The sequence below is a fragment of the Chaetura pelagica genome, unplaced genomic scaffold (genome assembly GCF_000747805.2).
Source record: "Chaetura pelagica isolate M959 unplaced genomic scaffold, ChaPel_1.0 scaffold11, whole genome shotgun sequence".
Lineage (NCBI taxonomy): Eukaryota > Metazoa > Chordata > Aves > Apodiformes > Apodidae > Chaetura > Chaetura pelagica.
Genome location: NW_009952694.1, coordinates 8095150 through 8114162, shown reverse-complemented (window position 1 = coordinate 8114162; position 19013 = coordinate 8095150). Strand labels below are relative to the sequence as shown.

General features: G+C 36.4%; 1 protein-coding gene across 1 annotated transcript in view; it reads left to right on the top strand.

Annotated features, from left to right (window-relative positions):
• SEL1L (sel-1 suppressor of lin-12-like (C. elegans)) overlaps window positions 1–19013 on the top strand; it is a 40455-nt gene that overhangs the window by 10591 nt on the left and 10851 nt on the right. Inside the window, 12 exon segments of the mRNA XM_009993981.1 lie at window positions 5025–5096; window positions 6898–6935; window positions 7266–7488; window positions 10890–11057; window positions 11672–11777; window positions 13117–13279; window positions 15092–15145; window positions 15225–15284; window positions 15887–15968; window positions 16297–16451; window positions 17207–17263; window positions 18361–18429. Coding sequence (XP_009992283.1) covers window positions 5025–5096; window positions 6898–6935; window positions 7266–7488; window positions 10890–11057; window positions 11672–11777; window positions 13117–13279; window positions 15092–15145; window positions 15225–15284; window positions 15887–15968; window positions 16297–16451; window positions 17207–17263; window positions 18361–18429 — 1247 coding nt within the window.

Here is a 19013-nt window from a genome sequence, read left to right as displayed (position 1 = left end):
GGCCGAGGAGTGGGGGGTGGGGCGGAGCCGGGCTTGCGAGGTGCGGCGGGTCCGTTGCTCAGCTTGAACCTGCGCTTGCCCCTCCGGGGGCAGTTCGGCAGGGCTGGTGGGGGTGAACACACTTTTCAGTCTGGCTCCTGCCTTTGAACAGCTAATTAGGAGCCTGCTCTGTAACACCTGCTCTGCTTAAAACTGAAACGACACTTTTTATCCTCACTCGTACGCATTTCCTTGCTGAGGATCCGATAATGCTGATGTTAGCGTTACCAGAACAGTTTTGTCACGCAAATATATAGTGAGGCCTGCGTTATGACACTATAATACTGGTTTTTTTCTGCTTCTTTTGTTGTTACGCAGCTTGGGTTTTGTGTACTTCTCAAATGTTGTCATCTACTTCCTTTCCTTGGGTTTCTACCTCCCACACCCACCCCTCTGTCCACCATGGGCGGAGGGGGTGAGAACGTGCAGTGCATTTGTTTATATAGTGTTTCTTATGCCAGAAAACACTCCTTATAGACAGTCTTACCCAGTGCTTTTAGGCTGTCAGTGATATTTCAGGAAAGAAACATAATGTTTTCTCTAGAGGTAAGATTTGGGCTTCGTTTTCATGTATGCAGTAGGAAGCTGAAATTTCAAGTTCTATTACTGGAGTTCAGATTAAATATCAAGCACAGTTGTATGATCTGTGTAGATAATGTTATAAACCAGCAGGGTACTTCCTGAGGTGTAGAAAAGATGCATACAAGTTCTGTGAAGCCAGAGATGTACCCAGACTTTGAATGATGTGTTGTCACTAATAGTGTATATCAAGAAAAAAGCTAAGGTGAGATGAGACTCTTCAAGTCAGATGAATCATCTGTTGTGTATGTGGAAATTAAGTGACGATACTAAGATCTGCTCAGGTATGCGTCTATGGCTGTGCTAGCATGCAACTCTTCTGTCTTGACTGATTTTCCACTCTCACAATGTTATGTTTGTGAATATGATGGTTTGATAGCTTAATTCAGTCTTCAAAACCGTATGTTTAGAGTCAATTGAACTAATGCAATTAGTAGGCCCAAGAAAGCATATAGGATTAAGAGCTGTTGTCAAACTTAAAACGCTACTGTGGGGTAAAAATGTTCATTCAAATCCAGAATTAATTAGGAGAAGATGTTTGGAGTCCACCTTTTGGCAACAGGTTATAACAGGTCTGCTTTTCTTGCTCCCATTTTTTGACAAGAATCATACTGAAAGAAAATAAGTCTTCATCACTTCATTGGTGTTTTGTTTTCCTACAATAGCAGTACCACTTTGTCACACAGTCTAGAGACTGTGTGCTGAATGCTTCCTTGAATACTATTTTGTTCCTAATGTCTGGTCTGAAGACAGTCAGCTGAAATATGAGTACATTGAAGGGAGGAGGGGGATGATTAAAAATGGTTCAAGCATTGAATTTCATTACTTCAGAAGATGTTTTTAATGATAATTATTTTTTTTTTTAGTAGTGAGTCATTTAACTATAGCCTTAAGCCCTAACTCTAGTCATAAACTTTGCTTAAATCAATTTATTGAAGACATGGGGTGAATGCAAGTAAAGACAGGCCTAAGGAAACAGGCAATAATTTTTTTTAAGTTTTGAAGTTATAATATTAATAGGCATGATGAAGAAATTGAACATTGGAGGCTTGGGAAAGGATGCTAAGGAGTCCATGGGGAACTGGCAAAAGCAGCTAAAAACATGATGTGCAGTCTGAAGTGATCTTCGGTTTATCACAGCAGCTATGGCCTTCTGCTTCTTCCGTTAATTCTTCTTCAAAAATGTAAGAAGAAAATCTCTTATTTTTTTCTGATTGGTAATATTAGTTGATTCTTAGGGTTTCTTTTCCCTTGTTCACAGACTAGAAGGTAGAAATTCTCTCATTCTGCCTGAAGAGAGGAAGTAATTCTTCCTCTGACTATCCTACATCTTCCATGGCTAACTTCAGTGATAGGGAGTTTTCATACTGTCTTAATAACTGGTAGGACAAATGAGCATAAGCATATGCTCATAGGAAACTTCTGTACCCATTATCTCAAAAGACAGAGCAGAGCTCAGTGGTTTTTCCAGACCCTTCTGATTTTGCTTACCTAACTGAAAAACATTCCCTAAACTTGTAGCCTAAAAGGGAATCTTAATTCTTACAGAGAAAGTTTTGTAAATAGTTAGCAAGGAGATTGGGAAAAAGTTTTGTATTCAGGGTGAGGGTAGACGTGTCTTAATCTTGTCGTTGCACTAAAAGGAATACTCTGCACAGACTGTAGCTGTGAACAATTGCTGCCAAGGATACTTTGAAACTAGTCTTGCTGAATAGATGCCACTTAAGGATTTTGCTTAACTCACTACATGTTTTAGAGGTTCATGTAACACAAATAACATTTAAGCTATGAAATCTATTTCTGTGCTGAATTCAACAGTTGAAAAATTGATGAGCAGCAATCAGAGGTAATTTTTTTCTTAAGATTTCTTTTTTTCCTGCAAGAATAGGATAAATAGAGTTTGTATTCTATTTCAAAGTCTTAACTGGTCACTTGCATGAAAAGAACATTGAAAGAAATAACTGAATACCACAGAAAATCTGTGATAGATGCCCTAAAATAGTTGTGGCCAAATCTCAAGTATGCATCTTCAATATTTAACTTAATATGTTAATATAGTAGTACATACATGTATTTTTTTAATGTACATTATAAAGCATGCACAAAGCCAGAAATTTAAAAAAGAATGAGATAAAGGTAAATTAAACACTATATTAAGAAAAGTTTTATTAACAGTATAAAAAGTATTTTCTTCCTGCACCACCAGTGGGTTGGCTATTGCAGGCCCTGGGGTATACACACCCCACTTTGGAGATCACTCTATAGCATGCATAATCTTAGTAGTTGCTTTGTTGTGATGGTGTTGAAGCTTGAAGAGCTTGGTGAAAACTGGAAGGAAACTGCCTGCAGTGATCCGTTAGGGCATTCATCAGAGCTCGGGGAGATTGCCAACTGCTTGCACTTACTGAATTTTTGGCTATTTCCCAAAGGTGAGGGACCATTCTACAGTTGAAAGTAACGGTATTTCTTGTCTGGTAGTAGCAGTCCTTTAGCTTTATAAGCTGTCAGTTGGTTTGTTCTTACAGTATGGCAAAACTCTGAAACTGTTTAGCTTCCTCAAGCTAATGACGTTCTTCTTGCTGAATCACATGGCATAGCTCTTCTTGTTCCTGTGTCTCTCTCTGCAGTGCTCTCTTGAAAACGTTAATTCTCACAACATGGTAGGATCTTCATCCAGCGTATCTAGCATTTTTTGCTCTCATAGGTTGCCAGAGTACTTTTGCTATATTTAAGTAGACTTAATTGTACACTGGTCTTTCTAATTGAGGAAAAATTAATAAATCTTAAAGCTGATTTCAATTATATGAAGTGGTGGGTGGTTGTAACAAGTGTTCAGCTGTCCTAGCTGGGCATGAGAGCACCCAGCAGTGTCTACAGCTCCGCACTGTTTGTGAGGAAAACATTCTCTACAATGTTGTCAGCTGCATGTTTCAGCCACAGGTATTTTTGCCCACTTTTTCGTTCACTGTGTCATTGAATCTCTTTAATTTGTTTAGCAAAGAGTAGGATTAATTTCCAATTGGTTTTTTTTCAGAAGGGTTTCATAGAATTAGGCAGTCTTGGTAACAGACCCAAATAGAAAAAAACAAACAAACAAAAAAAAAAAACAACAAGGTCATTTTTTAAAATTGAACGATGAGAAAACAAACTCAACTAGCAGCTTTAATCTCTGAAACAGGTGCACAAACATCACATCTGTGACTTTGTTCAGTAGTTGAGCCTTGACTAATAGGCTGTTCTTAGGTCAAACTGTGACCTTCCATAGAGCTTTCGTTAACACTTTCAGAATAGTTTTCTTAGCTCTTTCTTAGAAGTAGACACACTTCTGTGAGTAATGGGTGCATATTAGTCAGCAGATCTGTGGAAAAACAAGGCTGTACGTGATCCCTCCTCTAGTCACATTATCAATCATCACTGCAGCCTCATCTGCCTAACTTAAAGTCCCAAGCTAAGAATATTCAAACTAATACTTTGTTGTTGCTGTAGTGCTGTTTTGGAACCACTGTTTTGAAAACAGTTATTCATGTACAACTTCTTAATAACAGCTGGTTCCTTCAGAGAGAATTGAAATGATGCAATAAAAATGAAAGAGGCTTATTTACTTTCAAGGAAAAAGGGCAAACATTTAATGAGCTCTGCCTTACATTGCTGAGATAGTTGTCTTTCAATTTAGTAAACCTTTTCCTTGGCATATGAAGTTACAATAAAATTGTTTTTTTATATATGTGCATAGATAGTATACCCTACTTCTATTTGACCTCGTCTGGTCTTTTGTTGTAACAGTTAGTAAAGCCTTTACTGAAAAGCTAGAATGGTCTACTGCTGTCAGATGTATGAGCTGATTTTGAGCGCACAAAACCAGACACCTTAGCTGGTACAGCTATTAAAATAACATGATGTTTGTTACTGCAGTAATAGGTACTGTGCATGTGTGTATATATATAAAAATATATGTAGACATACACACACACAGCTTTGTATAGATTAATAGCAGCATAAAAGCTGCTGGGTAGGTTAACTTAGTTTTCCCCCACTCCAGAAGCATATGTGAAATCTCTTGACAGGCTCTGGAGTTTGAAGTTTTAGGTGTGGCATTTGGTTCTAGATCAAAATAATTTAGGAAGGTAGAATCTAATATATGGGAAACCTGCTGACTTCAAATTTGCCTCATTGTTTCAAAATAGAAGGGACCAATGCGTATCTTAAATGGAGATGTACTTTACTGTATTTAAAAAACAACTGTTGTATGGTGATCTGAAGTGCTGCAGTTCAGTGGTAGAACTTAAGACTTACCACAATCACCCTTATAAGATTGCTCAAACTGATAAGCAGTGTGATCACTGCCAAAAATGCAGCTGGCTTTATTTTTTCTTGAGCCTTTTTTGGTGTTTTTTCCAAATTGGCAGTTGTTCTTATGCTGTCTTTGTTGCTGCTTTAAGGGTCGATTTTATCTGGAGTGCTCTTTGCTGCCTCCACTAGTTTTTCTTAAGATCTCTAGACACTTTCATTTTTGGATCTGTAGGATACAGCTGCTTACACACACCTACTGTTGTACACTGTGTCTGCTTGCAGTCAGACTTTTTGAGCTCTACATCCTCTTCAGTATGCTCAACATACTATTATCTATTTGCCACAGTTTCACTGTCAAACTTCTTGTCAACTTAGTTTTGCAGCTTCACTTGTAAGTCTTAGCATTTTTGCTTTGTTTTTATTACAGCGTTACAGCTTAAAGTTGGTCCTCATCTTTTTATTCACTTGTTCTAATCAAAGGTCATACTTCAAATAACATTGTGGAAATTGCTTTATGGAGTCTGGCTTCTAAGAGTAACTCTTTCATTGCAAATACTCAGAGTTGTTCAGTTACAGTAATACTAGTAAAAAAAATGAACTGGTAAAGTGTCATGTTTGTAGTTTGTCACTTCAGAGATTATCGATCTCCGATAAGACACTTTACTTTCTTGAGGATGAAAAGTACGCAAGTTTCGTTTGCTGCCAAATGCTTACAAAATGTCAGAATTCTATAAGCTTCCGGAGATTTTTGTTGTCTTTCAGTATTTATGCAGTTAGTCTTTCTAGCTAACCATAACATATTACATGGTGCATCTTGCATATAGATCACTAACTTCTATCGGTTTAGGTACCTTTTCTAGTTGTAGTGCAAGTCTCCAACCTGTTAACAGGGCATTCTACATCCTAGAGTCTTAAAAGAGGAGGATTTCTAAATGTAGTAGGAGTTAGTGGCAGCTTTGCTTAGTCATCTGTTTATCTTTAGCACTTCAGTTTCTCTCTAAGTGAGTTGTATACCAGAGACATGGGGGGCCTGTAGCATCTTCTTTTAAATGTGGGGGATTTTTGTTTACCTAAATGAGGTGGTATCAGATACTGACGGCTGGGAACAGTCACATTTTGGCTGTGATAATTTTAGAGGCTTTCAGCTGAGATAATAGTGGAAATCAAGTAGTTTGCAGCACAGTGAATAGCCCATTTCAGTTACAGGAACAAAGCAAGTAAGAGACACAATTCTGCAAAAAAATGGTAAAACTGTCCTAAAGTAAGCTTTTCTGATTATGTTCTCCCTTCTTTTCACCTCTGTTCTTTTAGATCTCTGACTAATAGCCTTTCTTCTTTACCATTTTTTCTTTCCAGTCTTTCTAATAAAGTATCATATCACAGGCCATTAAGATAAGAAAGACAAGTTAAACAAGGCTTGCAGCTCTTAAACCTCATCTGAAGGACAAACTGATTTCTCACAGTTCTGAAGAGTGACCTCTATGTAAAGGTTTGAATATGCTGGTCAGGTAAAATTAATTGGCATTCTGCAAAGAAAAGTGTTTAATTTAAAGCAGAGTGGTATTTATTTGTGTTAATGTAACTTTCTGGTCACTACTGAAGCTGTTTATACTAAAGCTGATTTGATGACTAAAACCTTAGGTTCCATAGGCCCTTTTCACCTAATGCATAACTTTTGAAGTAGTTGGACCAGACAGTTCAGACTGTGTAGTAATCTAGGGGACTGATTTTGATTTATCTTTAAAAAAAGTTCCACACTTTTTTCCAGTATTAGAAACACAGTTGTGTTGGCATAATTTAAGGAAGAGGAAGATTGTCCGTGAAACACTTGATTCTTCCTGATAACAGTAACAATGTCTTTCTGAACTGCATTAGTCAACTTAGTACAGTAAATTATTTCAGAATCATAGTACAATATTATAGCTAAACTTCTTTTTGAGAAAATTCCTTGTGGAAAAGTTTTTTACTGACTTATAACATCTCTTCTAGATGAAGAGGGAAACCAAGATGAATCACTGGAGTCAAAGGTGAGGAAATAAGTTGATAGTTATTCAGTTTTTCTGCTGGAGTAAGGGCAAAGGTCTGAAGTTTAGAACTATGATTCCTGTTATAAATTGTTTTGTAGCTCTTGTCTCATTAATTTCTTCTGTCCAGCGGAAGAATTAATGTGTTACGCCTTTGAAAAAAAAATAAAATTCAAAAAACTGGAAGGAATAGAGTAAACGAGAGCTGATAGAGGTAACTCAACTGCTGAAACTTAGTATGTTAATTAATCATGTCTTAAAAAATAGTAGGTTTTTTGCCAGCTGCTGCCATTCTGTTTCTGATCTTATAAATTATGAAATGCTTTCCTTCAGACTTCATCTGCAGAGGACCAGGTAAAGGACCATTCCGCAGGAACTCGAGTGGTAGCAGGTCAGATCTTCCTTGAATCAGGAAAATCTGAGTCTCAATCAGAGGATGAAGATGTCTCTCAAAGTCAACAGGAGGAAAAAGAGAATTTGCTGGAAGAGTTGAACTCTCTAGAAATGTCAAATCTATTAAATAAGGACTTGGAAGAAGCAGAATTGCAGAGTCCAGGTAACTGCTCATAGTCTTTTGATCAAGTGGCAATAAATACACATCTGAGTGATGTTGTCATGTGGATGAACACAAATAGTAATCTTGAACTTATGAAATAACTAGTGTCTTAATTTTTCTCAAATTGAATGGTAGTTGCTGGCTTTTGATTAGAAAGTAACATAAAAAAGTTTTCAAATATATTGTGTTTGAAATATGAGGGGTTATTTTTAGATGCATTTGAAGGGATTTTCAGTAATTCTTGTTGTTTCCATCTTTGAAAGCTTTAACTATCAAATGGCAAAAGCCCAGATTTCTTCAAGTAGGACTCAGGCACACATACTATGCTGTGTGCATGTATACCAACCTGAGAAGGAGCGATTGCATTAGTGTTTCAGCCTGCTAGCTGTTTGCCTGGAGAGGCAGTTGACAGTGAAGGCATTTTTATGCAAATTAAAACTCTTTAGGGTGGCATTCAGAGCCTTAGGGCAACATCTAAATCGCATGTAAACTTCAGTAAGTTTTTTAATATAAGTAAAACCTTATGTTCTTGTGCCTAAATTCCCAGGAAATTCTAGTCTTTCTTTTTTACTACTGATAAAAATAGAAATGTGATATGATTTTTTGACTTGCCGTTAGGAGTGGATGATACCTAGATGGAACAGTTGAGTACCCTAGCCAAGACTTTTCCTTTTTGCTTGTCCATAAAAAGGAAATCTTCAACTTTACCAAAAACAAAACATAGTTACATGGTGATAGCAGTATTTGTCTATCTTCTCACCTCAGATTTGAATGTCAAAAGAGAGCAGGAATTATGAAATGAGCTCTTTTAATATAAATACTAACAGTTTTCTAATAAGCCTTCCTTATTAATGCAGAACTAGTATACGGTTGGTAAAAACTCAGTAACAGGATCAAGTATTGCTGTCAATAGGTGTGGTGTTGTACAGGAAAAAGGTACCTTGCATCAGAAAGGGATAACCTTGCTCCTTGGCAACTGCATTCTTTTAACTACACTTGTGAAAGTACTGCAAGTAGCTTTCAGAAACCAGAAATCTAAATCTTGCAGTTTTTTGAACCTCTAATGAGATAAATAGCTATGTGGATGAAAGGATTACTGGTTTTATTTAAAAAGCAATTCTGAATGAAAAGCACTTGTACTCTGGGAGGAAAAAAAAGCTGCTAAAGGGAAGCTTTACTGGCAAACTTTTTAACTGAGCAGGAAAGGAATCTACCTCAGGTACAGATATTAGATCTCGTGAATGAACTACTGGTGACAGAACTGCATTAAGGGAGATTAAAGCTTTTCTAAATACAGTTTGGGTCCTATGTATGGTCACAAGATTGCATGGAAAAAAATAATTCAAGTTTCCACATTTTTTTGCAGGATATTGAGCAGAAAATAATTTCATCTTGTGTAATTTGTAATTAGCACTATGAAAGTTTTTAACCTTCTAACAAAGTTGTCCTGCTGTCTTCTAATTAGGGAGGAGGTCTTGTGCAAAAGAAAACTGTATTTTTTTAAGATATTCCTCTTTTGTGCTGTATGTTTTTGAAACAGTCAAGTTCCATACTAACGATTTTTGCTGAAAACTGTCCATAAATTTATACATAGAGCTGGGAATTCCTGCAGTGTTTTTCCTCTTTGGAGGAATCTTACCAATGTAACCAAAACTTATAAGTAATCTATATTTGGGTTTCCTGCAGCATAAAGTATGAAAGATAAGTAAGTAAGGACAAAATACAATTATTAAGTACCATATACTTCATTCAGACATGGTAGAACAGGTAAACTGCTACTTGCATGTTCAGTTGGTCAAGAAATTATTTATCCTCTGAGTAAATGACTTACTTCATATTTATCACTCTTTATGTACACGATAAAATAACTGTGCTGAGCATTTTATCCTGTGATTGCATTGTTTGTTGTTTTGGGGGTTAGTAGTTGTTACTATCTGGGGGAAAAATGACATTGCAGTTGAATTCAGAATTAAAAAGAGGCAAGGGGGCACTGGGTGCAGAGTAATTTAGTAACTGTATTGTACAGCTGACTTCATGCAGAGCACTGTGTAAACAGTTTGTGTCCAATTGCTTTCAATACAGGAGAGAAGATACTAAACATTACAAGTAAAACTTGTATTAAAGTTCTCAAGAAGTGTTAATATCCTGGACCTAGAGTTTGTTCAGGTGACAGTGATAAAGAGTTCTTATCAGTTGTAGTTATGTGTATCCTTAGCATGAGTTTGCACATTACTCCATTTCTAACAGATGTCAAAAATTATTCCAGGCTAATCGGATGTCAAGACATTAAGTTTGAATGCAATTGCTGAAAGTAGCAGTTTTCTTTGTGTGTTATGGGATAATTAACTTGGAGTGTTGCGGTGGAACATCTGCCAAGGAATCAAATTATGAAGAGCAATTTCAACAGGTTAACCGGTCCTGAAGATTCCTTATGCTTCAAAAAATCAATATGACATTTTTAAATTAGTATCATCTTTAGGTCTCAACAATTATAGATCCTAAAAGAAAGAACTAGCTTTCTCTACAACCAGAAGAATTGCAAACTTAACTTCAAAAATCACCTGATATTTTACATTCTCAATTGCATGACTTTGTAAATGTCTTTAAATGAAGCTGAACCCAACTGTTAGATTTATCTTAGTGAAAGGGAAAAACGTTTATAAAAGACTAAATAAAAAAACTTTACTTTCAAAAAAATTAAGATAATTCTTAGTCTTCATAGAAAATTGATTTTATTTAAAAATATTACAGTATTAAAGTCAGTCATCTTTGATGTTCTAGTGCATGAGAATTAATAAATCATGCTGTTCAAAGTAATATTAAATGCAACTTAAATATATTGGCCAAATAAATGAAGCTTTCAGTACAAGTACATGCAACAGTAGAAAATTACTGGACTTATAGTGTTTTCATTTAAGTCTTTACTTACAGTTCTAATTGTACTCCCTGCTGATACTCAAGTACTTTCAGCATCACATTTGACAATGTGAGTGGTTCTGTTGTGATTACATCTAACCCTGGGACTAAAATGAATATATGCACTGAAATGCATTTTGAGGGTAGTGCAGAGAAGAGAAAATGAAAAGAAGGCCTATTTTTTTGGTACGCAATGAAAATGTAACTCAGATTTGCCTCTCTAGTTTAAACAAAAATATTGTCTTTGCTTAGAACTAAGGAATATATAGGAAACCACATACCTTTGTTTAATTTCCCAGTTAAGAATAATATGTTTTCAAACAAAACAAATAGATTTCAGGCTTTTATAATTTGAAATTTTACTCTCAACTTGATTAAATGCAATTCATCATCATTAAAACCAACATAGGCATGCTTTCCTATATGTAGCAGATTAATTTGTGGACTAAAGGAGAACAGTCTAATTCCTGGGTACATATTTTCAGTTTTGACAGCTATTGGAGGCACTGCAGATGGTGAACCTTGCCACTTCCCCTTTTTGTTTATGGAGAAAGAGTATGCAGAGTGCACTGCAGACGGAAGGGAAGATGGCAGGCTTTGGTGTGCGACAACTTATGATTACAAGAAAGATCAAAAGTGGGGCTTCTGTGAAAGTAAGTAATCTGATGTCTTGTTCTTGTCCAAGGAATGCTTTCTTAAGCTAGTGTTTTCAGTCCTCTTAATGCCTTTTATTTCAGGGTCTAGAAGTCCCTGTCATATCAGTGGCCACTGTCTACCGTCATATACAAGTAATTATAAAGGCAAGGTTATTGTAATGGAAAATATAATGCAAATGCCTCTTCCCAAAGCTTTTTGGGAAATCTTGAAGTGGAAGCATCTATAAAACTCTTGTTTCCTGAGGCTGCATATAGGAGTACAGGGGTTTAACAGTGTTTCCCCTTATACTTGCTGATTTGTTGTAGAAAGGCAAGCATTCTGTAGGAAACATCCTCCTGAAGGAGGAATCTTTCTTCTTTGCACAGCTTGCTTGGAGTAATGAAAAGAGTATTTTAACTCATACATGGGAGACGACACATGAGAAGAAACTGTCCTCCAAAACGTACCCCCTTTAGACAGCTTTTTGTAATCACTTATGTTGTTTATTGGTCTTGAGAAATGTATTTCTAGCTGTATTTTCCCTTTAGAACAAATAGGATTTTTGAGATAATAGTCTTGAGCTGAGTAATTTGAGCTCTTAATATACTTTTTTTTTTTTTTTTTTTCTTAGCTGAAGAGCAGTCTAATAAGAGAAGGCAGATGCAAGAAGCTGAGGATGTTTATCAGACTGGAATGAAAATCCTTAATGAAAGCAGTAAAAAGGCCCAAAAGAAAGAGTAAGTTTACCTCCTCCATCCCTTACAAGAGAAGGATGACTTGGCTGGTCACTCTGGCTTAACTGAAAAATAACTTGAATGAGTTGCCCTGGGACTTGGCACTGTAATGGACTTAGCATCAAACTGTGTCATGACAGTACTGAAAATAAATAGTAATTTCATAGTATTTAGAAAAACAGATTTATGCCTGCTTTCCTCTGAATCCACTAAAATTGCGTAAGATTAATTTCTCAAGAGTGGATGTCTTCAAAACATTGATTTAATGCAAGATGGTGCTGCAGTACCACTCTAATTAAGAAGAGCTATGTTAATTTAAAACTCGTTGATTCTCATTTTGACAACTTCATCAAGAAGTAGTGACATCAGGCTGCTAATCATTATGCAAGTACTATGAACATGTTCAAGTTGTTTATGGAGATGAGGGACCATACTTCTACTTTATGTATCAGGGAAACTGAAGCACAGCTAAAGGTTCTCTGTCACACCTTGGCAAAGAAAAAGGAAGACTGACTAGTACTTTTTTGGATAAAATAGTGTAGGAATTGTAAACAATGTTAGATCTTAGTTCTCTTGAATACTTTACACTTTTTTAGAAGGTGAAATTATGTGAGGAACAACTATACTTCAACATGTTCTAAAGAAACAAAACAAGTCTGAGAATGGAAAGGAGGAGAGGTAAAGAAAAATCTTGGAATGCTATTGAAGGTCCATGATAACCATGAAGTGTACTTGACAATGCTGTGTTATGATGTGTAAGGTTACAGTTTTTTAAATTGGGAATCAGCTGGTGTGAAATCACTTTGGAGGACTAATGTAATTTCTGAGACTGCAATAGGAAGGGGAGTTTCCAGAGAACTTTCTCATTGATAGCACGAGTGTGTTATCACAAAATTGATCATGTATGCAGTTGCCTTGGATCCAACACCTAGTGTTTTCATTGGAATTACTTTGTACTCAACAAATCAAAGAGGCTCCATAGTCTTTTTCAGGCTTTTTTTTCTGTCATGTCCGAGTAGCAGTCTTACGAGGTGCCTAGTACAACACTTAGAATTGTTGCTACAAAAAAGTGATCATTTGACCTTAAACTTTTTGTATATCTTACAGGGGAGGCAATGCATACTGCTTTGCATATGGAGTAGAGTGAATATTAAAATCCGGTTTGTCTGATGTTGTTGCATAGATTGACAGTTCAGTGCTGGAACAAATTACTGTAGGTAGATGCATTTGTAGAAAATAGAGGTTAAAACAGAGGAACAGAATAGCTTCCCAGAATCTTCAGGTTTATGAAAGGAATTTGCTTCTTTGTCTCAAGGTGACAAATAATTTGTTTCCTTTTAAGAGCATATCAATATCTTCTGAAAGCAGCTGACATGAATCATACCAAAGCAATGGAGAAAGTGTCTTATGCTTTGTTGTTTGGGGATTACCTGAAGCAGAACATCCAGTCATCAAAAGAACTATTTGAAAAACTAACAGAAGAAGGTTCTCCTAAAGGACAAATGGTATGTAGGTCCTTAGATTCTTAAGACATTTTTGTAGGTTTATGAGTTGTTTTATAGATTGTACTTATTCTAAGGTAGGTTTTATGGATTGTTCTTGCTTCCATAATAGAATGAGAACAGTAGGTGGTTATCTGTTGCCTGGTTAAAAAATACAACAGAGTGCTGATTTTTTAAATTGTTTGAAGACTTGATGTAAAAAGTTTGGTTCAGGCTCTGATTCAGTAGATGTATTTTATTAATGCTTGTCTAAGCATTTCCTAATCCTGACTATTCATTGTCTTTACCTTTTTAAATTTCACCAGTGTCTTCCTTTAGTTCAGAGTGCCCCCCCCAATGCTTCTGCTTTACCTGGCTTCTGCATGCTGGTAGCATTACTGAGGGTGCAGTTAGAAATGACACCTGCACCCTCAAGGTAAACACATGGCAACAGGTCTTCTCTTTGAATTTTTAAGAAAACAACATTAAACTACCAGTAATTTAGTGGTGGTGGTCTTTTATTTTTTTATCTGTTACATGACTGACTGGATTGGATGTATGCATCCAAAAAATGAGTAGATACAGGTGACTCCAGCCAACAAAGCTTCTCTGAAACTATGTTATTTTTTTCTTGTGTTTTGTGGGGGATGTTGTGGCTTTTCATCTGCAGTTTTACATTTGAGGTAGGTAGATAGACACATACCAAAGTTTAGAATGTAGGAAGTTATGAACAGCTAGGAATTTTGGAAGCTGTTTAGAGAACAGGACTCACTTTGTCCATGTGTCTTTGAACATTATAGAATGATTCATACATAATTGTTCACATGTTATAAAATATTAATATTACCAATTTCAATATCTCTGTATCTGCATATACTTTCTATTTAGTTCCTTCTTTTTGAAAGTGTAAGCTTCTTTGGGAATTACCCAGTTGTGTTTAGATCTTTGCTTACCAAGTCCTGGTTTAATGTTGGAGTGCTGATTAAGCATAGAAAGCAGGAACATATTTTCTGTAGAAACTTTATATCTCAATGAAGACCTTGACTTTTATTGCTCTATAATTCAATACTGCCAGCATAGGGTGATTGGTTTTTGGTGTGTTTTTATAATAGCCAAGAATAGTCTCTGACACTGTGAAATATAGGCATCTTTTTATATACACTGTTATCTTCTGTGCTGCTAGTTTCTTCTCTGAGCCACACAGCTGTAACAGGTGTTAGATAGAGCAATAATTATGTAAATTTTCAAAATAAAAATAACTATTTAGAAAAAAAAATCATCCTAACAGCTCTGTTCATTCTAACTGCTTATATTTATAGTAATAAATGCAACTAACTCATGGCAGAACAGATGCAAAATAGTAAATTTGTAGGATCTGCTAGACAGTAAATGAAACGGTAAGACTTTTCTAGAGAAGGTCAGGGTTCACGTATGTTTACACTGGTGTAAGAGATAAATGGGACGCATTAATAACCTGGCCAATATTGCTGATCTTCTCTTGAGCATCTTGAAGCTGGGATACTTCTATTGTTCATGACCTTTGTATCTACATTTGGCATTTGGGAAACTATTTCTTCCTTGCGTTCAAACCACTAGATTGAATTCTGTTGCAATATATTTATGTTAGTGTCCTAGGCAACTGAGTGATTTAGAAACATCATACTCTAAAAGGGGCAGGGTGGGGCCTAGGTATTTGAGGTACCAAAGTGAAAGTCAAGCTTGGCATATTCTTTGCAGCTTTGCGTTGTTGTTTCACTTCTTTATACTTACATATTTGAGGAAAACTGATCCTGGATTTTTCAAGGAATGTCCTAACTAACTTTATTTTCTTTCTAGGCTCTTGGATTTCTATATGCATCTGGTCTAGGAGTCAATTCTAGTCAAGCTAAGGTAACTTAGAAATATTCAGTGTGTACTCCTGGTTTTATCGTGGAGGCAGATGTTAAATAACAAATTATTTTGTTTTAAGGCCCTGGTGTATTACACTTTTGGAGCTTTAGGAGGAAATCTGATTGCCCATATGATCTTGGTAAGTAAGATAGTTAATAACTCATATAAGAACTTTTTTGTACTCTTAAAGAGTAAGATTGTCATTCATGTAAATACACTGTGCAAATATCAGATAATCATGCATTCATTGGGTAGGCAGTAGTATCTTTCCTGTTACTCCTTGCTAACTTGAAGAAATGTTTGCATATTTTTAAGTTGTATACCACTATGCATTTAGATCAATCATGTTTACATCTCCTGACTCAAAGCAGAAGTGTCAGACTTTTAATTTTTATGGGCTAATGAGAACTGTGAAATCTTTACAGAAGATGCCAGTTTAATCAGTATAGTGAGTTTTAAGGCAAAGTGCCTTATGTAAGTAAAAGGCTTTAGATTTTTGCCCATAGGTGTCATTTAGGTTATTTGCTTTTTCACAAGTAATATCGAAGAATATTCACTATGCATAACCTTTCAAGTTATCAGTCAGTTTCTTTTAATGCAGACACAGTGGACTTTGCAGCCTTTGTTTTGCCTCTTTTCTCATCGTGTCTTGCTCAAGTAATGTGAAAAAAGATTGGAACCTGGCAAACAATATGTTTTCAAATAACTGACAGGCCCATGTTTTTTTGTTTTCCATTCTAGGGTTACCGGTACTGGGCTGGGATAGGAGTCCTTCAGAGTTGTGAATCTGCTCTCACTCACTACCGACTTGTAGCTAATCATGGTAAAAACGTTTTACTAGAGCAAAGTTCTTGACTTTTTATGTATTTCTGTATCATTCACCTAGATGATACTAGAAGTACTGGTGTCAATACTAGTAGTATCAAAATAGAAAATTCCTGCTATTAAACAAGCTATCTGTTTGACTCTGAATAGGCATATGGTATTTTTATCTCCTGTTTATTAAAATGCTTCTAATTCTAAGAGTGTCAAAGTACTTAATTCCCTCTGAGAAACAGTTTGAAGCTTTGGAGAGATCTGTTCTTCTAATAGGCAGTATAATATTGGTATTGAAGAAAACCATCTGAATATTTATCTTACCCATTTTGCAGTTGCTAGTGACATTTCTTTGACTGGTGGCACAGTGGTTCAGCGAATTCGCTTAGCAGATGAAGTGGAAAATCCAGGAATGGCAAGCGGGATGCTAGAAGAAGACTTGATTCAGTATTATCAGTTTTTAGCAGAGAAAGGAGATGTGCAAGCACAGGTAAGATTAAGTTAACCTGATGGCACACAAAGGTTTTCAAGAATTACTGGTAATAAAAACATGAAAAGATGTTGGAGCTTTAGTTTTCTCATTCTCCCAAATCAAGCTGGTTACTATTTCCTGACTAGTTTTTATGAGAAGAGGCTTCAGTTTAGTGTGCTTAAGGTAGAACTTGGACAGAAAATGCAAATTTTTATGGAAAATAAGTCTGAAACATTACAACTTTAGTATCTTAGGAAGGAGGATCTTGACTTTCACTAGAAACCAGCTTGACTAGTTTAATAATAGCTTTAGATGTGTGGACAAAGCATTGATCAAAAGAACTGGCCCTGACAGAGGACCTCAATTTCTTGCTGCTTCTGCTCTTCCATGACTTGTGCATGGTGCAGGCTAGACCTCTTCTACACACAAGTGCAGGAGGTGAAGATACTAATATAGGCAGGTTGTCACAATTCAACTTGATCATATATGACTTAAGAATTAGCTAGGCCGAATTTAAATGAAAAAGTACTATTTTGTATCTGGGACAGTCAAGTCACTTATCTAGGATAAATTTGTGCTTAGGATAAATGTGAAAAAATAGGACTGTACTGCAGGTATTGAAGCAAATTTGTGCCTTCAGACTTTGTGGCATCTTTAGCTCTGATACGGTCTGTCTTTCTGCATTTAATTAGTTCACTGGTGTCTGTATTATTAGAAAAAAGAAAGTCCCTAAGAGAAAAGTGACTTATTTGCAATATAAAATTTATTTTTAGGTTGGCCTTGGACAGTTGCACTTACACGGAGGAAGAGGCGTAGAACAAAATCATCAGGTATCCTTTCTGTCTATCTCGGATGCATATTACACTTGGTGGAGAAAGTATAGCTCTGAGGCCACAGTGAAGCCAGAGTGCCTTAGTACCACTGTAAGGTATTTAATGGCTTCAGTAGTCTTGTTCAATAAAACCTAAGTCATTCAATGAAACTTAATCTTCCTGTGACTAGGACATGGAGCTGGTTTTCTTACACAGTTAATTTAAGAATAATCATCTCAGAAATGAGGAAGTCAAAGACAAAGACCAAGTTTTTATGAAAGTAGTACTTGAAACTGTTTGAGCTTTTGTTCGTGTAGTGGAATCTTCATGATGCACTGTACACACAGTGCAATATTCAATGTTAAGTATATTAAGCATAGAAGAAAAAATTTTTTTACTGTAAGAGTGACAGAGCACTGGAACAGACTGCCCAGGGAGGTTGTGGAGTCTCCCTCACTGGAGACATTCAAAACCCACCTGGATGAGTTCCTGTGTGATGTACTCTAGGTGACCCTGCTCTGGCAGGGGGGTTGGACTAGATGATCTCTCGAGGTCCCTTCCAGCCCCTAAGATTCTATGATTCTATGAAGATACAACTTCTGCTGATGTAAGCCAACCTAGCTATTGGTTGTAGAAGTTAAAATTGCTAGCCTTTTCTTAGCATATGTTTTGAAAATATGGAGAGCTGAGGATGTGCAATACTGAGGATTATTTTAGACTCAGCTACCAGCCAGAAATTATTTAACAGTCATCACATTTAAAATACTTTAGAGTGACCCTCTAGAAGGGTCCAGAGATGACATCAAGTGGTCATAATGAGTATAAACAAGTTCTCTGTAAAACTGAAATGGGAACTGGCAGATCTGTCCTCTTCTAAACAGGGTTTGGAGGTACACTAAGGAAGTAAGATTTACCTGTGTACTTTATGCATAGTAGCAGTTGTAGTTGTGGGGTTTTTTCCCTCTCCTTTTGGAATACACTTTTGAGAGGAATTGCTGCTCAATAGTCAGATTATAAATGCAGAACCCTGTTACATATATTAAATTAGGTGGAATTGTTAATTCTTATCCCCAGAAGAACCTGGTAACTTGGCAAACCTGTTTTCTTCCCTACAGCGAGCATTTGAGTACTTCAGTCAAGCAGCTAATGCTGGCAACTCACATGCCATGGCCTTTCTAGGAAAGGTAAGTTATGAACACTCTCAAAAGGAAGCAAGTTGACTGCCTTTCAATGAAAAATAACAATTATTTCCTGCTTTCTGATACCAGGCAATCTAAAACTTGAATCCTGGTGTCCAGGTATTGCTGTTTTGGTACTGTTTTGAATGGTCCTGCAAGATTTGAGTGCTGTAGTCCATTATGTCTAATCTACATTTTCTACTTGTTCGTTCACTTTAGGAGCTTCTTTTTCTAAATAGTGCTTGAACTAGACTTTTAAAAAAATTAAATAGTTGAATACCTAAATGTCCTTTTTCTGTGGCAGAGTTCAAAACTCCAAGCAGGCCACTGTGCTTTTCCATACAGTGTGTGAGGCTAACAGCCAGACTTCTCAAAATTTTGCCTAATAGGTAATACTAAGTTTGGGAAGGAAAGAGGAAAGATATCTGTATTCTTATTCTGTGTAGAGAACTGAGGCGTCTGGGTCAGAACAGTCAATAGGTCTGCATCTACTCTGCACCAAACCCTGAGTCTGTGTGCAGGGTGGCCTATTGTATCAGTTTTAGATTGTTCTTTTGAATCTAAAACATGACTGACAAGCTGCTGTTGGT